The sequence below is a fragment of the Salmo trutta genome, chromosome 17 (genome assembly GCF_901001165.1).
Source record: "Salmo trutta chromosome 17, fSalTru1.1, whole genome shotgun sequence".
Lineage (NCBI taxonomy): Eukaryota > Metazoa > Chordata > Actinopteri > Salmoniformes > Salmonidae > Salmo > Salmo trutta.
The window spans coordinates 2,019,066-2,038,854 of record NC_042973.1 but is presented as its reverse complement, the minus strand read 5'-3'; the positions used below and the strand labels follow the sequence as shown (position 1 = coordinate 2,038,854).

The 19,789-nt window shown below is 44.9% G+C and overlaps 1 protein-coding gene across 3 annotated transcripts in view; it reads right to left on the bottom strand.

The window, feature by feature from the left end:
* The window catches only part of zbtb11 (zinc finger and BTB domain containing 11), a 35,904-nt gene extending 24,412 nt beyond the window's left edge, over window positions 1-11,492 (bottom strand). For all 3 annotated transcript variants that reach the window (XM_029695376.1, XM_029695378.1, XM_029695377.1), the window contains exons 1-4: window positions 10,962-11,492; window positions 5,417-5,667; window positions 3,088-3,319; window positions 470-1,608 (exon numbers count right to left, since the gene is read on the bottom strand). In XM_029695376.1, the coding sequence (XP_029551236.1) occupies window positions 470-1,608; window positions 3,088-3,319; window positions 5,417-5,667; window positions 10,962-11,271 (1,932 nt within the window). In that variant the 5' untranslated portion in view covers window positions 11,272-11,492. The remainder of the gene's footprint in view (window positions 1-469; window positions 1,609-3,087; window positions 3,320-5,416; window positions 5,668-10,961) is intronic.
* Between the last annotated feature and the right edge of the window lie 8,297 nt (window positions 11,493-19,789).

Genomic DNA, 19,789 nt, shown 5'->3' with positions numbered 1-19,789 from the left:
ACTTTATCGAACAAAACATACATGCATTGTGTAACATTGAGTCCTGGGAGTGTCATCTGATGAAGATCGTCAAAGGTTACTGATTAATTTTAGCTGTATTTCTGTTTTTTGTGACGCCTCTCCTTGCTTGGAAAATGGCTGTGTGGTTTTTCTTGTCTCGGCGCTGTCATAACATAATCTAATGCTATGCTTTCGCCGTAAAGCCTTTTTGAAATCGGACAATGTGGTTGGATTAATGAAAAGTGTATCTTTAAAATGGGATATAATAGTTGTATGTTTGAGAAATTTGAATTATGAGATTTTTGTTGTTTTGAATTTGCCGCCCTGCTATTTCACTGGCTGTTGAATAGTGAGAGAGAGAGAGACATACACACACAAGCGCAAAGACTGCTCTGCAAGACTAATGTATTATCCATGCATGAATCTATAGTGACTGTGATTCCGTTCAGTTTGTTTGTCTACAGCCTACCTTGGGGGTGCTGGGGCGCTGTGGGGTCTGGGCTCCCTTCTTGTCCTCTCTGTCGTCCTCCAGCCCCATGTGTAGCCTGACGTACCCCCCCTCCCCCATGGAGCGCTGCCGTAGGCGTCTCTTATAGGGGTCATGGGTCCTCGGAACATCCTCTGCAGGAGTAGAGACCGGCTCTGGCACCACTTCCTCCTCCTCCTCGACAGGAGACTCTGGCTCCTCGATCACCTCCTGCTTCACCTTGGCAGGACGTCCTCTTTTCCTCTTGGGGGGTTGGGGAGCAGCAGGAGGCTGGGGTTCGGCCTGGGGTGCTGGATCTACCATCTGGTGCGCCGATGCTGACGTCGTCGTCTCCTCCTCCTCCTGGGGCGTTGGGTCCTCCTGGACTACAGGTGGCGCTACAGCCAGATGGACCACCTCAGTAGGGGCCACCTTCCCTGGGTCCACGCTGATGAGGAAGGCCCCCGGCTCCATGGAGAGGGAGTCCCCATCTCCGTCGTCCCCATCATCATGCAGCTGCTGCTGCTCCAGGGCCAGACAGGCTGACACCACGGCCAGGGACTCAGTGGCTCCGGCCTGGCCGCTGTGGGTCACCACCGTCATGGTCTCTGCCTCTCCAGCAGGGGAGAAGAGGGTGACAGACTCGCCTACCCGGGCTTGGCCGCTGTGAGTGACTAGAGTCACCGTCTCTGACCCAGCCTCCCCAACCACGGTCATAGTCTCCTCTGGTTCACTTCCCAGAGCCTGGGTGACTACAGACGTCAGATCCCCTCTGAAGGACTCTGCTGTGTGGGCCATGACAGACAAGGAGTCCAGGTCGTCCCCTGTTCCAGCTAGCCCGGTATGAGTGACCACGGCATGGCCGTCGTTCCCGATGGTCATAATGTAGGCCCCGGGGTCTTCATTCAGGGCCTGTTGGGGTACAGGTTGGCTGGACAACACAGTGTGGATGTCTCCTTGTTGGTAGACCATCAGCTTCTGCTCCTCTACCTTCTTGTGGACGGACTCACAGATCTGAAGGACCTCTGCCATCAGAAGGTGTCGAGCCAGCGTGGCGACGTCGGCCATCACACAGAAGTTGAAGCAGAGGTTGGAGGTGTATGCAAACTCTAGCAGGGGGAGGAAACTGACCTTGCTGAAACCTGAGGGGAGAGAGACAGAGAGAGGAGAAGACAGGGAGACAGAAAGAGAGAAACAGAAAGAGAGGAGAGAGACAGAGGAGAGAGAGAGGAGAGAGAGAGACAGAGGAGAGAGAGAGAGAGAGAGACAGAGGAGAGAGAGAGACAGGAGAGAGAGAGAGACAGGAGAGAGAGGAGAGAGAGAGAGACAGAGAGATAGAGGAGAGAGACAGAGGAGAGAGAGAGAGACAGAGAGACAGAGGAGAGAGAGAGAGAGACAGGAGAGAGAGAGAGAGAGAGAGAGAGACACAGGAGAGAGAGAGAGAGAGACAGGGAGAGAGAGAGAGAGAGACAGGAGACAGGAGAGAGAGAGAGACAGGAGACAGGAGAGAGAGAGAGACAGGAGAGAGAGAGTAGAGAGAGAGACAGGAGAGAGAGAGAGAGAGAGACAGAGAGAGAGAGAGAAGAGACAGGAGAGAGAGAGAGAGAGAGACAGGAGAGAGAGAGAGAGAGAGACAGAGACAGAGAGAGAGAGACAGGAGAGAGAGACAGGAGAGAGAGAGAGAGAGACAGGAGAGAGAGAGAGAGAGAGAGAGAAGACAGGAGAGAGAGAGAGAGAGAGAGAGACAGGAGAGAGAGAGAGAGATAGAGACAGGAGAGAGAGAGAGAGAGAGAGAGACAGAGGAGAGAGAAGAGACCAGGAGATAGATAGAGAAATCGGGAGAGAGAGAGTGACAGGAGAGAGAGAGAGAGAGAGACAGGAGAGAGAGAGAGAGACAGGAGAGAGAGAGAGAGAGAGAGGAGAGAGAGAGAGACAGGAGAGAGAGAGAGAGAGAGAGAGAGAGAGACAGAGGTCATTCCACTGATCAAACCACCTCAGTAAGATGATGATTACAGGGAAACCAATTACTCAGACATCATCCGACCGTTTTATAACTCAGGATCTATATTCGGCCACAGGACACGGTGACTTTTCCCCGCTGTTCTGATAACTGCTCTCGACAGACTTGTACCCCGATTCATCACCCGGTGGTCTGGAGTCCATGAGATGAAAAGGTCTATTTACATTGGAGTCATTTATCAGACGTCCTCACCCAGCGCAACTTCTACATGTCTCACCTGAGAGGTCGACCACCGCAGCTTCACGTCTCACCTGAGAGGTCGACCACCGCAGCTTCACGTCTCACCTGAGAGGTCGACCACCGCAGCTTCACGTCTCACCTGAGAGGTCGACCACCGCAGCTTCACGTCTCACCTGAGAGGTCGACCACCGCTTCTAGACTCACCTGAGAGGTCGACCACCGCTTCTAGACTCACCTGAGAGGTCGACCACCGCTTCTAGACTCACCTGAGAGGTCGACCACCGCTTCTAGACTCACCTGAGAGGTCGACCACCGCTTCTAGACTCACCTGAGAGGTCGACCACCGCTTCTAGACTCACCTGAGAGGTCGACCACCGCTTCTAGACTCACCTGAGAGGTCGACCACCGCTTCTAGACTCACCTGAGAGGTCGACCACCGCTTCGTGGCTGGACACGGCTCCCTTCTCGATAAACAGCTCATTAAAGTAGTCGCTGCAGGCCGCCAGCACAGCCTTGTGAGCCCGGTGCTCCTCGCCCTCGATCAGCAGCGTGATGTCACAGAATTGGTTGTTGAGGCGCTGCTGGTTCAGCTTGTCCAGCATCGTCTGACCGTGTCTGGGAAGGTACTGCTTCACCACGCCTTTACTGTCCACCTGGATAGATAACACAGGTAGTAACGACTACTGTCTCCCACCTGGATAGATAACACAGGTAGTAACGACTACTGTCTCCCACCTGGATAGATAACACAGGTAGTAACGACTACTGTCTACCACCTGGATAGATAACACAGGTAGTAACGACTACTGTCTCCCACCTGGATAGATAACACAGGTAGTAACGACTACTGTCTCCCACCTGGATAGATAACACAGGTAGTAACGACTACTGTCTACCACCTGGATAGATAACACAGGTAGTAACGACTACTGTCTCCCACCTGGATAGATAACACAGGTAGTAACGACTACTGTCTCCCACCTGGATAGATAACACAGGTAGTAACGACTACTGTCTCCCACCTGGATAGATAACACAGGTAGTAACGACTACTGTCTACCACCTGGATAGATAACACAGGTAGTAACGACTACTGTCTACCACCTGGATAGATAACACAGGTAGTAACGACTACTGTCTCCCACCTGGATAGATAACACAGGTAGTAACGACTACTGTCTACCACCTGGATAGACAACACAGGTAGTAACGACTACTGTCTCCCACCTGGATAGACAACACAGGTAGTAACGACTACCACCTGGATAGATAACACAGGTAGTAACGACTACCACCTGGATAGATAACACAGGTAGTAACGACTACCACCTGGATAGATAACACAGGTAGTAACGACTACCACCTGGATAGATAACACAGGTAGTAACGACTACCACCTGGATAGATAACACAGGTAGTAACGACTACCACCTGGATAGATAACACAGGTAGTAACGACTACCACCTGGATAGATAACACAGGTAGTAACGACTACCACCTGGATAGATAACACAGGTAGTAACGACTACCACCTGGATAGATAACACAGGTAGTAACGACTACCACCTGGATAGATAACACAGGTAGTAACGACTACCACCTGGATAGATAACACAGGTAGTAACGACTACCACCTGGATAGATAACACAGGTAGTAACGACTACCACCTGGATAGATAACACAGGTAGTAACGACTACCACCTGGATAGATAACACAGGTAGTAACGACTACCACCTGGATAGATAACACAGGTAGTAACGACTACCACCTGGATAGATAACACAGGTAGTAACGACTACCACCTGGATAGATAACACAGGTAGTAACGACTACCACCTGGATAGATAACACAGGTAGTAACGACTACCACCTGGATAGATAACACAGGTAGTAACGACTACTGTCTCCCACCTGGATAGATAACACAGGTAGTAACGACTACTGTCTCCCACCTGGATAGATAACACAGGTAGTAACGACTACTGTCTCCCACCTGGATAGATAACACAGGTAGTAACGACTACTGTCTCCCACCTGGATAGATAACACAGGTAGTAACGACTACTGTCTCCCACCTGGATAGATAACACAGGTAGTAACGACTACTATCTCCCACCTGGATAGATAACACAGGTAGTAACGACTACTGTCTACCACCTGGATAGATAACACAGGTAGTAACGACTACTGTCTCCCACCTGGATAGATAACACAGGTAGTAACGACTACTGTCTACCACCTGGATAGATAACACAGGTAGTAACGACTACTGTCTACCACCTGGATAGATAACACAGGTAGTAACGACTACTGTCTCCCACCTGGATAGATAACACAGGTAGTAACGACATCTAGATGAAGCCCTGATCAACATGTTGGTCTATGACATTTACTTATTGGGATTAAAAATACAAATATAGCACAAATCACACAGCACTAGACAGAGAGAGAGACCTAAGACAGCACTAGACAGAGAGAGAGAGACCTAAGACAGCACTAGACAGAGAGAGAGAGACCTAAGACAGCACTAGACAGAGAGAGAGAGAGAGAGACCTAAGACAGCACTAGACAGAGAGAGAGAGAGAGAGAGAGAGAGAGACCTAAGACAGCACTAGAAGGAGAGAGAGACCTAAGACAGCACTAGACAGAGAGAGAGAGAGAGAGAGAGACCTAAGACAGCACTAGACAGTATAGTATCAGTAAAGTGACTAGGCTATATCCCCCCATTAAAATTCAGCAGCACTGACAAAGACCAGTTCGTGTTTAGCCACAGTCCTGGGGCTCTTGGTCTTGTGATGAACGGAAGTCACCAAGTCCATCTCCTCGTCCTCCTCCTCCTCGTCGTCGTCGTCACTGGCTGGGGTCGTGACCCTCCTTGGTCTCCCCGGTCGGCCCACCAGTCTGGATCCGCTCCGGTCCTCCGATAGGCCTCTCCGGTCCTGTCTGTTCTGGCACTGGCTACACTGTCTCATGTAGTCCTTCACCTGCTTCAGGATACCTGGGATGACACAGGGTTAAATCACATTGATTTATCAACAGTATACTACGTACACATCGAATGGTTTCAGTAGCTGCATGTATTCCCTTCATCGTTATGGTGCAGCAGTACTCTCATCACATCAATGAAGAGTAGACATTTTGGACAAAAATTCCAGTTTTTGAAACATGTGCAGGTTGGTATTTTAATATTGAATTCCCTTCAGTGGTGTGTTGCCAAGCGTACCAGTGGCGTGTTGCCAAGCGTACCAGTGGCGTGTTGTCAAGCATACCAGTTGCCAAGCGTACCAGTGGCGTGTTGCCAAGCGTACCAGTGGCGTGTTGCCAAGCGTACCAGTGGCGTGTTGCCAAGCGTACCAGTGGCGTGTTGCCAAGCGTACCAGTGGTGTGTTGCCAAGCGTACCAGTTGCCAAGCGTACCAGTGGCGTGTTGCCAAGCGTACCAGTGGCGTGTTGCCAAGCGTACCAGTGGCGTGTTGCCAAGCGTACCAGTTGCCAAGCGTACCAGTGGCGTGTTGCCAAGCGTACCAGTGGCGTGTTGCCAAGCGTACCAGTGGCGTGTTGCCAAGCGTACCAGTGGCGTGTTGCCAAGCGTACCAGTGGCGTGTTGCTAAGCGTACCAGTGGCGTGCCGGTCAGCTGTTTGTTCACCCACAATTGCTAATAATCCGTATAGATGTGATAAAAATGAAAAATCACCTGAACCGCTAATATAGAAAATGCTATCTGAGCAGCTAACCGATCGCTGCAGCGGTACATAGTCCATCTGTAAATAGCCCACCCAATCTACCTACCTCATCCCCATACTGTTTTTATTTACTTTTCTGCTCTTTTACACACCAGTATCTCTACTTACACATCATCATCTGCTCATCTATCACTCCAGTGTTTAATTGCTATATTGTAATTACTTCGCTACTATGGCCTATTTATTGCCTCACCTCCTCACGCCATTTGCACACACTGTATATAGACTTTCTTTTTTTCTATTGTGTTATTGACTGTACGCTTGTTTATTCCATGTGTAACTCGGTGTTGTTTCTGTCGAACTGCTTTACTTTATCTTGGCCAGGTCACAGTTGTAAATGAGAACTTGTTCTCAACTGGCCTACCTGGTTAACTAAAGGACTTGTTCCCAACTAGCCTACCTGGTTAACTAAAGGTTAAATAAAACATTTTTTAAATGTGCCGTAGACTACAGTCAAAGGGTGCAACGATTTTTTGAATTTCCAATATATTTTCTTTTTTAGCTATTTGTTGTCTATAATTACATACATGTAGCTTCTCTCTTGTCATATGAAGAATAAATAAAACCTAACAAGGTCTCTGCTCCACAAAAAAAAAATGTAGAGATAACAGAGAACCTCACCAGAATGTTATAAATCGATAGAATGGAGGCGTCAATCCAGTTGACATCAGCGAGGTTCTCTGTCATCTCTACTTTTTTTGCAGAGCAAAGACGTTTAGGGACCGGGGAGAAAACGTTAGGGACCGGGGAGAAAATGCAACAACTATCAAAACTGAAGTCTGTGCAAAATTTCCAAATGACAGTTTGATTGTTTCTGTTTTTTTACATATTCATTTATAAAGTTAAAATATAGATTATAGAACACCATGTGAACTATTCTTGACATCATGCTCTGTTTTTTGAAAGTTTGATACTTCAGGATTTTGGCAATGAGGCACTTTATCTACTTCCTCAGAGTCCGATTAACTCGTGGCTACAATTGTTATGTCCTCGAGTCTAGCATGCTAGCAGATAGACTTCCAGTTATTGCGCTGAAGCTAGTTAGCATTGTTTCACAAAACTACCTCTAAAATGTCCATCATACTGGACACAGAGACAAAATGGCCAGGGCTCGGGTTTGATGCTGAGCCATCTGCATGTCCTCTGCTGCGTGGTACAGTTATATCTGACTAAGATCATAACATGGGGTCAGAAGTGCTTCAACCTCGTCAAATAGAAGGAGAGATTATTTCACAGAAAATGATAAATGTTACTTGAGTGTTGTCGGAGTTGAGTGACGAAAAGTAGCTAACTGCTCTCTCATGGCTCTTCATTGAGCAGAGCAGCCCAAGTGGCACAGCGGTCTAAAGCACTGCATTTCAGCTTGAGGCGTCACTACAGACAACCTGGTTCGAATCCAGACTGTATCACAACCGGCCGTGATTGGGAGACCCGCAGGGCGGCGCAGAATTGGCCCAGCATCGTCCGGGTTTGGCCGGGCTAGGCCGTCATTGTAAATAAGAATTTGTTCTTAACTGACTTGCCTCGTTAAATAAAGGTTAAATCAAAAAAAGAAAAAAAGCGGCTCCGTGGCGATGGATACTTACAGACTCAGAGAGCCATGAGCGAGCAGCATGCAGGGAGCGAGTGAAAGAGGGGAGCAGCTAATGAATTCACTTATTCACTTATTTCTGATTTCTGTTACAGTCTTGCCTTCAATTTCGCAGAAGCAATTGACCTGGGTAGGGCCTGAACGAAGACCGTACGATATGAAGATAACTGCTTGTCCAATAGAAATCCCCCGATCACACTTCTTCTAGGCAACGTTGGCTATCAAAGCTCACGCGGCCGGTAAGCCTACCTGTTAAAACTTCTTAGGGCTAGGAGGCAGTATTGAGAATTTTGAAAAAAATATGTGCCCATTTTTAACTGCCTCCTACACCAACTCAGAAGCTAGAATATGCATATTATTGTTCAGGTTTGGATAGAAAACACTCAGAATTTTCTAAAACTGTTTGAATGGTGTCTGTAAGTATAACAGAACTCATATGGCAGTCAAAACCCTGAGACAGATTCTGACAGGAAGTGGATACCTGATGTGTTGAATTACCTTTAAGCCTATGCCATTGAAACACACAGGGGCTTATTAATGTTTTGGCACTTCCTATTGCTTCCACTAGATGTCACCAGCCTTTACAAAGTGTTTTGAGTCTTCTACTGTGAGATCTGACCGAACAAGAGCCATGGAACGGTGATGGCCGATTAGACTCTGGCGTGCGAGTTCATGTTGGGTACTCTCGTTCCAATACGTTTTAAAAGAGAACGCAATCGTCCGCCTTGAATTTTATTCATGTTCTGGTTAAAAAAGGCACTAATGATTTATGCTATACAACGTTTGACATGTTTGAACGAACGTAAATATTTTTTCCCCCCCTCGTTCATGAAGTGAAGTCCGGCGGGCTTAGATCATGTGCTAACAACACGGAGCTTTTTGGACATAAATGATGAGCTTTTTTGAACAAAACTACATTCGTTATGGACCTGGGATTCCTGGAAGTGACATCTGATGAAGAGAATCAAAGGTAATGGATTATTTACATACTATTTTCGATTTTAGATCTCTCCAACATGGCGGTTAGTCTGTATCGCAAAGCGTATTTTTCTGGGCACAGTGCTCAGATTATTGCAAAGTGTGATTTCCCAGTAAGGTTATTTTTAAATCTGGCAAGCCGGTTGCGTTCAAGAGATGTAAATCTATAAATCTTTGAATGACAATATAATATTTTACCAATGTTTTCTAATATTAATTATTTAATTTGTTGTGCTGACTTGACTGCCGGTTATTGGAGGGAAACGATTTCCTGAACATCAACGCCATAGTAAAACTTGATAGAACTAAAAATGCATGTATTGTCTAACATAATGTCCTAGGAGTGTCATCTGATGGAGATTGTCAAAGGTTAGTGCATCATTTTAGCTGATTTTGGTGACGCCTGTCTTTGAATTGACAAAACATTACACACAGCTATTGTCAATGTACTCTCCTAACATAATCTAACTTTATGCTTTCGCCGTAAAGCCTTTTTGAAATCGGACAACTTGGTTAGATTAAGGAGATGTTTATCTTTCAAAGGGTGTAAGATAGTTGTATGTTTGAAAAATTTGAATTTTGACATTTATTTGGTTTCAAATTTGCCGCTCTTGAAATGCACCTGCTGATGATAGGGTGCACCACGGGTGGCACGCTAGCGTCCCACATAGCCCCAAGAGGTTATTAAGAGTGGTGGGCCAGAAACTGAAAGGTCTCTGGTTCGAATCCCTGAGCAGACTAGGTGAAAAATCAGCCTATGTGCCCTTGAACAAGGTACTGAACCCTGATTGCTCGTGTAAGTCGCTCTGGATAAGAGCGTCTGCTAAATGACGACAAATGTACATCGTAAAAACACGTCATCGGGTCCAATGGTAGTTTCTCGCCGAACTGTATATGTTCAGGCCGTCAAATCTTCCCTGTGGCTCAGTTGGTAGAGCATGGTGTGTGCAACGTCAGGGTTGTGGGTTCGATTCCCACGGGGGGCCAGTACAAACAAAAAAACAATTATGAAATGTATGCATTCACTACTGTAAATCGCTCTGGATAAGAGCGTCTGCTAAATGACTAAAATGTAAATGTGAATCAAATCCTTCGATATGAAGTTGTTTTTTTAAAGAATTTTTTTTTTTTAAGTGTGATTTTCATGAGGTTGGAGTAACATGTTCAACTACTTATGACATTGGCTGGAATCTTGGTTGTGCATTTAGATAGAGAAAAAACAAACAACTAAAAAAAGGAAGAATTTCACACTTCTCAAACCCTGGCCTGTTTGGCAAGCATTCACAGAAGTCTCGCAATGTTTCACCTCTGGGTTTAGAAACTGTGGGCCTGAACGTTGCAGGCATAAGGCTTAAAATCCATGCCTGTACAGGGCTCTACTGACCTTCATCCACGCAATATTTCACAACCCTAAACCCGCCTGCCCCACAGATATACCCATGGGGACTGCGGGTATGACTCAACCTGCACATAACTTAAAACTGCAATATGTAACTTTTTGGGTAAGCCACCAAATTCACATAGAAATGAAAGTTAAAGATATGTCATTCTCATTGAAAGCCGGTCTAAGAAGCTGTGGTGTATCTGTTCTGTGTACAATCTCTATGGTTCCCGTTTAGTTTTCGTTGTCTTTTACATTCGGTTTTTGTACACCAGCTTCAAAAATAGTTGAAAATACAATATGTAATATCTGAAAATACAAAACAAATGATTCACAGCTGTTTAGACGGTAATGATTGTCTATACAATGACTTTGGTTGTCACAAACTGAAATTAGGCCAAATATTAGAATTTTTTTTCAACCAGGAAATGGCGGCATGATTTCGGCATATTGCTCCTTTAAAAACGTACCAATGAATCAGACACCGGTTAACTAGCGAGCCACATGGCTAACAAACTGCGTAGGAAATAAACCAGCGTGTTCTCTGGCCTAATAAACAAAGTGTTGCTAGATAATTTAGCTGTAGAATAGTATTTTACCTCTCCACCAATACTTCTGAGAAATGGATTCCCATGTGTGATGCTGGTTGAGGTGCTCTTCTCCGGCGACAATGTGTGACTCGACGATAAGTTCCTTCCTCCGTCCCGCCTGCAACACCACTTCCAACTCGGTGAATTCATCCAGGCCTTTCTGTCTTCTCTGGTAGTACAGTGTGCCATTCCGCACGACATAACAAGCGGCTGCTTTACGAATCTTTCTCTTAGTATTTCCATGGGTCCCTGGTGCGTACGGCTCCCGCTCGTCGGTCAGATAACGTCTAATGGCTAAGTAGCTTTCCTCGCACGACATCACCTTAATTATTCGCGCACACAACAACAAAAAAATTAATTACGCTATTTATTTCGAAGAGAAAAGCATCTTCGAACTCGTAATTTTTTAAATCCGTATAAGTGCCGCATAATATGCAAAAAAATAGAATATTTCAGGTTATTTTCGAAAGGGGGAACGCAGTTCTTGACCGTGAGGGGTGGACTTGCACGAACAGACAAAATGGCTGCTGCACAACCGGATGTGGCGTGAGAAATGGCGGAAGAGCAGAGATACTGTATGTAACGGCGAGATAATCTTGTCTCCGCCCTAACAGTGTTAGTCGGTGTCCCGAAGGCAGGTGGTCTGTTTATCGTGGACAGATTCAACCCTCTCGCTTCGCCTCGTCCTCCTTCTTCTTTGAGGTTTTAATGGCGGACTACAACCTACGGGTGTATTGACGCCACCTACTGTACAGGGTAAGGAAACAAAAATATTCATTTAGAGGGGGGGTAGAGGTCTGATACCAACAGTCTGTTCTCTCCCTTACCGTGTGATACAAGAGGTCTGATACCAACAGTCTGTTCTCTTCCTTACCGTGTGATACCAGAGGTCTGATACCAACAGTCTGTTCTCTCCCTTACCATCTGATAACAGAGGTCTGATACCAACAGTCTGTTCTCTTCCTTACCGTGTGATACAAGAGGTCTGATACCAACAGTCTGTTCTCTTCCTTACCATCTGATAACAGAGGTCTGATACCAACAGTCTGTTCTCTTCCTTACCGTGTGATACCAGAGGTCTGATACCAACAGTCTGTTCTCTTCCTTACCATCTGATAACAGAGGTCTGATACCAACAGTCTGTTCTCTTCCTTACCGTGTGATACAAGAGGTCTGATACCAACAGTCTGTTCTCTTCCTTACCGTGTGATACAAGAGGTCTGATACCAACAGTCTGTTCTCTTCCTTACCGTGTGATACCAGAGGTCTGATACTGTTTCTATATACACTGAGTATACAATTACGAGAACACCCATTTAATATTGAGCTGCTTGCTTAGCGAGTACCACTTCCTCCCGATTTAGCCCAATACCTGGCGTGAACTCGAGACCTCTGCCTCGCAAACACACAACTGCCCCCGTCAAGTGTCTTATCCGATCGCTCCACCTCAAAGCTAGCTAATGAGGCGACGCAAGAGGGACACTTCAGGCTTAGGAGTAAGTTCCCCATCTGCTACACTTAACACACATCACAGCTGCTGCTGCCAGATTATTATAGTGTGTGTCCATTTTATACATTATTTTACATTTAGAAAGACAATAACAACATGATGACATCATGACCAGGAAACACAGGACACTCAGTGAGCCAGGCAGCATCATGTGAGCCAGGCATCATCATGTGAGCCAGGCAGCATCATGTGAGCCAGGCAGCATCATGTGAGCCAGGCAGCATCATGTGAGCCAGGCATCATGTGAGCCAGGCATCATGTGAGGCAGGCATCATGTGAGCCAGGCAGCATCATGTGAGCCAGGCAGCATCATGTGAGCCAGGCATCATGGCAGTTAACCCACTGTTCCTAGGCCGTCATTGAAAATAAGAATTTGTTCTTAACTGACTTGCCTAGTTAAATAAAGATAAAATAAATAAAAAATAAAAGCCTGGGGACTTACAGTTCACAAACAAATACAGACCATTAATATATTAGGCTATGCTCTTTGATAAACGTGACATATTTTTTTTTTTAAATGTAAAAAAAATATTTATTTATCTTTTATTTAACTAACTATATTTAATTTTTATAACGTCCCAGAGACCCTCTAGACCATAGTCCTGAAGGGCCGATGCCGCTCTTTCCGTACTCAATAAATCCACGAATTCCCTTAACCAAATGTCCATGAGGTGTACACTGTTTCCATTTCATAAGTATTGTTCGTTCGACCGATAGGAAGGCCAGTGCAATGATGCGTGGCTCTAGGTCGGATATTGTCCATCCTACTTCCTAGCAAGCACACTACAGGACAAAATGGAATTCATACGTTCAAAATTCCAGATACGATATCAAATACTTCTGTCCAAAATCTTTTGACGGCCGGACATTTCCAGAACAGATGCATTTGGTTTACCAACCTCACCGCACCTATGCCAAATCTGAAAGGCTTTGATAAAAAAAAATTTTCAACAAGTGAGGTTTTATATAAGCCCTATGTAAGAAGTTAATCTGAATAATTTGGATATTGCTGGTGTTTTTCCATATTGCATCCCACTGTACTGCGGTAAGAGATACACCCAGGTCCTGTTCCCAAGGTAACGGAGTAGAGATGTTGCTGTTTGTGGAGGAGAGGCCAACCAGCGTGTATAAGGCGGAAACCGTTCCTTTCCCATTAGCTGCACCCCTTTTCACATGAAAACTCAAGCATTGGGTTATTTACATTTACATTTACGTCATTTAGCAGACGCTCTTATCCAGAGCGACTTACAAATTGGTGCATTCACCTTATGATATCCAGTGGAACAACCACTTTACAATAGTACATCTATATCTTTTCTGGGGGGGGGGGGTTAGAAGGATTACTATATCCTATCCCAGGTATTCCTTAAAGAGGTGGGGTTTCAGGTGTCTCCGGAAGGTGGTGATTGACTCCGCTGTCCTGGGTTATCTATCTTACAGTAGAACTTGATGTAATACCATAATGATTGCTATGTTCAGTTACAATGTGTTCCTCTAACATTTTACATTTACATTTTAGTCATTTAGCAGACGCTCTTATCCAGAGCGACTTACAGTAGTGAATGCATACATTTCATTTCATACATTTTTTTTTCGTCTAAAACGAACCACTCCCAGCTGCCTACTATTCCCCATTTGTATAACCCATGACAATGGGATTATGGAATTATAAGACTTCATAACGGCATGACGATGGGTATCTGGCATTATAAGACTTCATAACGGCATGACAATGGGTATCTGGCATTATAAGACTTCATAACGGCATGACGATGGGTATCTGGCATTATAAGACTTCATAACGGCATGACAATGGGTATCTGGCATTATAAGACTTCATAACGGCATGACAATGGGTATCTGGCATTATAAGACTTCATAACGGCATGACGATGGGTATCTGGCATTATAAGACTTCATAACGGCATGACAATGGGTATCTGTCATTATAAGACTTTATAACGGCATGACGATGGGTATCTGGCATTATAAGACTTCATAACAGAATGGCAATGGGTATCTGGCATTATAAGACTTCATAACGGCATGACAATGGGTATCTGGCATTATAAGACTTCATAACAGAATGACAATGGGTATCTGGCATTATAAAACTTCATAACGGCATGACAATGGGATTATGGCATTATAAGACTTCATAACGGCATGAAAATGGGCATCTGGCATTATAAGACTTTATAACCCCATGACAATGGGTATCTGACATTAGAAGACTTAATAACCACATGACAATAGGTATCAAGCATTATAAGACTTTATAACGCCATGACAATGGGTATCTGACATTAGAAGACTTAATAACCCCATGACAATAGGTATCAAGCATTATAAGACTTTATAACGCCATGACAATGGGTATCTGGCATTATAAGACTTTATAATGCCATGACAATGGGTATCTGGCATTATAAGACCACTAATACAAATAAAGATGAGGACCACCTTGCTTCTTGACATGGACAAGTTTTTATGGTTTAATTATTATTAAAAAAATTTTTTTTTTAATCTTTCCACAAAAAGCCAGAAAATAAACGATGTATCTCTTTAAACCAGTCCTGAGGGAACTGAAGTGGCATAGCTGACATAAGGAACGATAGTCATCTTTGTCACCTTTACCCCATGGTGATAACGATAGAACTGTCCGTCTCCTAGAAACCATTAGAGATGACATTAAGAGACCTGGTCCATTTACGTTAAATATCTTATTGATCGGTAACCTGATATTTCCCCCTAGGTATTTCAGACCAGTCTCCCTCCTATTCACTTTATATCCAGAACAGTATATAAATCATGATATAGGTCCAGAACAGTATATAAATCATGATATACGTCCAGAACATGAGCCAAATGCTCTTATGAGCTGTAGCACCCTTGGTATCGAACAGCTGGGACTTGACAGTGTTACTAAGATATCATCAGAGTATAGGTTGGTTTCTAAGTCATGACCACTCAAAGTGATTCCATTTATATCCTCCTTAGCTCTAATGGTGCAGCCAAGGGACTCTAGTGACAAAATAAATATACCTGGGGAGAATATACTCAGGAGTCCACATACTTTTGGCCATGTAGTGTATCTGCCATCTTTGTCAGCTATTAGTTCCGAGAGTCTAAAAGAGAAATTCGACGCATTATGAAGTGCTTGTCAAATTGTGAATGAGAGACTGATGAAGTGTGTACAGCCTGAAACAATAAACAAAGCAGAGCTCATGCCCTTCATGCAGCCTTAGAATGTATTAAAAATCTAAACATATAACCCAACATTTGTATCACAACTAAAGTTACATAAATAACTCTAAATGAAGCATATAGGAGTACCTGTTTCTTTGTTAACCGCTCAACACAGAATAGCTGCATGTGCACACTTCCTCAAATCCTTTGCAGCTATTTTATTCAGCTATGTTCAATTGTGTTCTTCATACTATAAAATAATGCCACGGAATCCAAAGCCATTGTCCCAGACAACAGAGTACACTATTCTGTTCTTCTGAAATAGACTACATTTTCTTCATATCATGTTTCTTTAGACCTGTCTAAAAATAAATCATGGATTTATTGTGATGGTTTAGGCTACATTACATGGATTTATTTGACTTTTTAAAATGTAGATGTTCCAAAGATCAGCATGTGTGGAAGCCAGGAGATGATAAACGTGTTTATGTTAATTAACGGTCAATTACCGTGAGACCGGCATCACTGGCTGATGAAATGTCATGACCGCCACAGTCTTACTGTCACGCCCTGACCGTAGAGATCCTTAGTATTCTCTGTGTTTGGTTAGGTCAGGGTGTGACTCGGGTGGGGAAGTCTATGTTTTCCGTTTCTTTGTTTTTTGTGCCGAGTGTGGTTCCCAATCAGAGGCAGCTGTCTATCGTTGTCTCTGATTGGGAATCATACTTAGGCAGCCTGTTTTCCACCTGTGTTTGTGTTGGAGGTTGTTTTCTGTTTAGCATTCTGAGCATGACAGAACTGTTCGCTTTTCATATTGGTTTCTTTTGGTTATTCTTGTTTGAGTGTTTTCTTGAATAAAGTATCATGAACACCACGCTGCGCCTTGGTCCACTTCTCCTTGTTACGACGAGCGTTACACCTACATACAACACATTCCAATCCGATATCTTCATGAGGCGTAGAGTACACTCCTTCTAGACACACATAGACACACAGAAAACCCAAATAAGCCCACTTCTCGTTACTCTCACCTCATTCAACTCATCCACGATTTTTTTTATAGAGACTTCAAATGGATCTCCCGGGTAACAACTGTTAGGGTCTTATTTTCCAGAGTAAATAACTCACGGACACTAGAGAAGCTTTAACCAAGTTTACTTCTTCTGAAATGTTTTGTACAGACTTCCAGGAACTCTTGAGAAACAGACCAAGCAAGACAGGATTTGGGGTTTGTCAAGTGAGAGACGTGACAAATTCTTTTTTAGTTGTTCATTTTTCATGAAATGTAAAGGCATAACCTAGATTGGAGCCAATGTCTTCAGTAGTTGAACATGTTATTACTCCAACCTGGTGAAAATGACAAACTGACACGTTTTCATTTTCGTCCAAAACAACTTTATGTGGAAGGAGGGTCTTTGATTTGACGGTCTGCAGATCCTTCGTTCGGGGCGAGACGACCGCTAGACTCTTAGCTAGCCGACGCCACCATGACATGGCCTACAAGTGTGATCGGGGATTTCTATTGGAGAAGCAGTTTCTGCCTGTCTTCATACCGTACTGTCTTTGACGATGCCTTGCTATGTTCATTTCTCACCACAAGACGGCGCAATGTGACAACAAACCAAGCTGTTTTCCTCTTTCCCAAAGCTTTACTCATGATTCCTATTTCAAATTAATCTCCTAGTAAGTATCATTTTGCTTTTTCATAGGCTACATATTTAAATGGCCTGATAGAAAAGGAGCAAACATTGACAATATATATATATATATATATATATATATGAATGCTTGTTCGAACAAACCACTAATAATCAACAACATCTCAGAATCAGCAATGGCCTCCTCCCAAGTCCAAACCACCCGATCCAGTCGTTGATCCCAGATGGCTGTCAGGTACCAGTTTAACTAAAGCATCGTTTCCTCCAGGAGCCCTCCAAGGAAGGCTGTCCGGTACCAGTTTAACTAAAGCATCGTTTCCTCCAGGAGCCCTCCAAGGAAGGCTGTCCGGTACCAGTTTAACTAAAGCATTGTTTCCTCCAGGAGCCCTCCAAGGCAGGCTGTCCGGTACCAGTTTAACTAAAGCATCGTTTCCTCCAGGAGCCCTCCAAGGAAGGCTGTCCGGTACCAGTTTAACTAAAGCATCGTTTCCTCCAGGAGCCCTCCAAGGAAGGCTGTCCGGTACCAGTTTAACTAAAGCATCGTTTCCTCCAGGAGCCCTCCAAGGAAGGCTGTCCGGTACCAGTTTAACTAAAGCATCGTTTCCTCCAGGAGCCCTCCAAGGAAGGCTGTCCGGTACCAGTTTAACTAAAGCATTGTTTCCTCCAGGAGCCCTCCAAGGAAGGCTGTCCGGTACCAGTTTAACTAAAGCATTGTTTCCTCCAGGAGCCCTCCAAGGAAGGCTGTCCGGTACCAGTTTAACTAAAGCATTGTTTCCTCCAGGAGCCCTCCAAGGAAGGGCATGACAGGCAGTTTTAAGGAATAAGGGTGGATTTGATTTTGCAAAGAGATTTCATGCGACCTCATAAGATGTTTCACGGCAGTTGAGTGTGTTGTTGTGTATTAAGTCCAATCATATCCATACACATCCATTCACATCCAATCATATCCAATCACATCCAATCATATCCAATCACATCCAATCATATCCAATCACATCCATTCACATCCAATCATATCCAATCACATCCAATCATATCCAATCACATCCATTCATATCCATACACATCCAATCATATCCATTCACATCCAATCATATCCAATCACATCCAATCACATCACATCCAATCATATCCAATCACATCCAAATAATAGAATAAACCAAAATGCATCTTGCTGTACAATAGTCGACGGGTAATGAAATAAACCAATGACATTGCTTTGTCATCAAGATGAAGCCAATCAAAAGCCACAGTCACAGAGGACTTTTAGAGAGACATTATTGGGTGTGTTGACTCTCCACCTCCCCTCCTCTCCTCCCCTCCTCTCCTCCCCTCTTCTCCTCTCTCCCCTCCTCTTCTCTCCTCCCCTCCTCTCCTCCTCTGCTCAGCTCTCCTCTTCTCTCCTCCCCTCCCCTCCTCCCCTCCTCCCCTCCTCTCCTCTCCTCCTCTTCTCTCCTCCCCTCCTCTCCTCTCTCCTCTGCTCAGCTCTCCTCCCCTCCTCTTCTCTCCTCCCCTCCTCTCCTCCTCTGCTCAGCTCTCCTCTTCTCTCCTCCCCTCCTCCCCTCCTCTCCTCCTCTTCTCTCCTCCCCTCCTCTCCTCTGCTCGCCTCCCCCCCTTGTCTCCTCCCCTCCTCCCCTCTGTCTGGTCTGGGCAGCGCTCTCCATTCTGTCTGGAAGAGATAATTGAACAGCCTCCACCTCTGAAGGGGGTTGCTGGGCAACAGCCCTGGGTGACTCATCACATCGCTGTTTTCTGATGGACCGTATCCCAGCTATCCTCATCTAACAACAGTCCTGTTGTCTGTCTGTGTGTCCCCCCCCTATCTCTGACTGTCACGTTCTCTATGTGGTCAGTTCACACATACAGGCCCTAAACCACAGGCATGTATGCACACACAAGCACTTACAAACAAAGGCCACATATAGCTCCTGAAGGCTGTAGGACTATATAATGTATGAAGAAACACTATTGTCACAGGGATTCCTGTCAGCTTTTATCAAATTAATTTATATTGAGGATGAAGAAAGGACCAAAAAAAGGTAATGTCCCCTATAGTCCAACCTTGAAATGTGATGGTTAGAAGACCTGTCCCTCTAGCAGGACAGTGTTCCTATTGGTCCTTTGGTCTATAGGAGAAGTGTCCCTCTAGCAGGACAGTGCTCCTATTGGTCCTTTGGTCTTTAGGAGAAGTGTCTCTCTAGCAGGACAGTGTTCCTATTGGTCCTTTGGTCTTTAGGAGAAGTGTCTCTCTAGCAGGACAGTGTTCCTATTGGTCCTTTGGTCTTTAGGAGAAGTGTCTCTCTAGCAGGACAGTGTTCCTATTGGTCCTTTGGTCTTTAGGAGAAGTGTCCCTCTAGCAGGACAGTGCTCCTATTGGTCCTTTGGTCTTTAGGAGAAGTGTCCCTCTAGCAGGACAGTGTTCCTATTGGTCCTTTGGTCTTTAGGAGAAGTGTCCCTCTAGCAGGACAGTGCTCCTATTG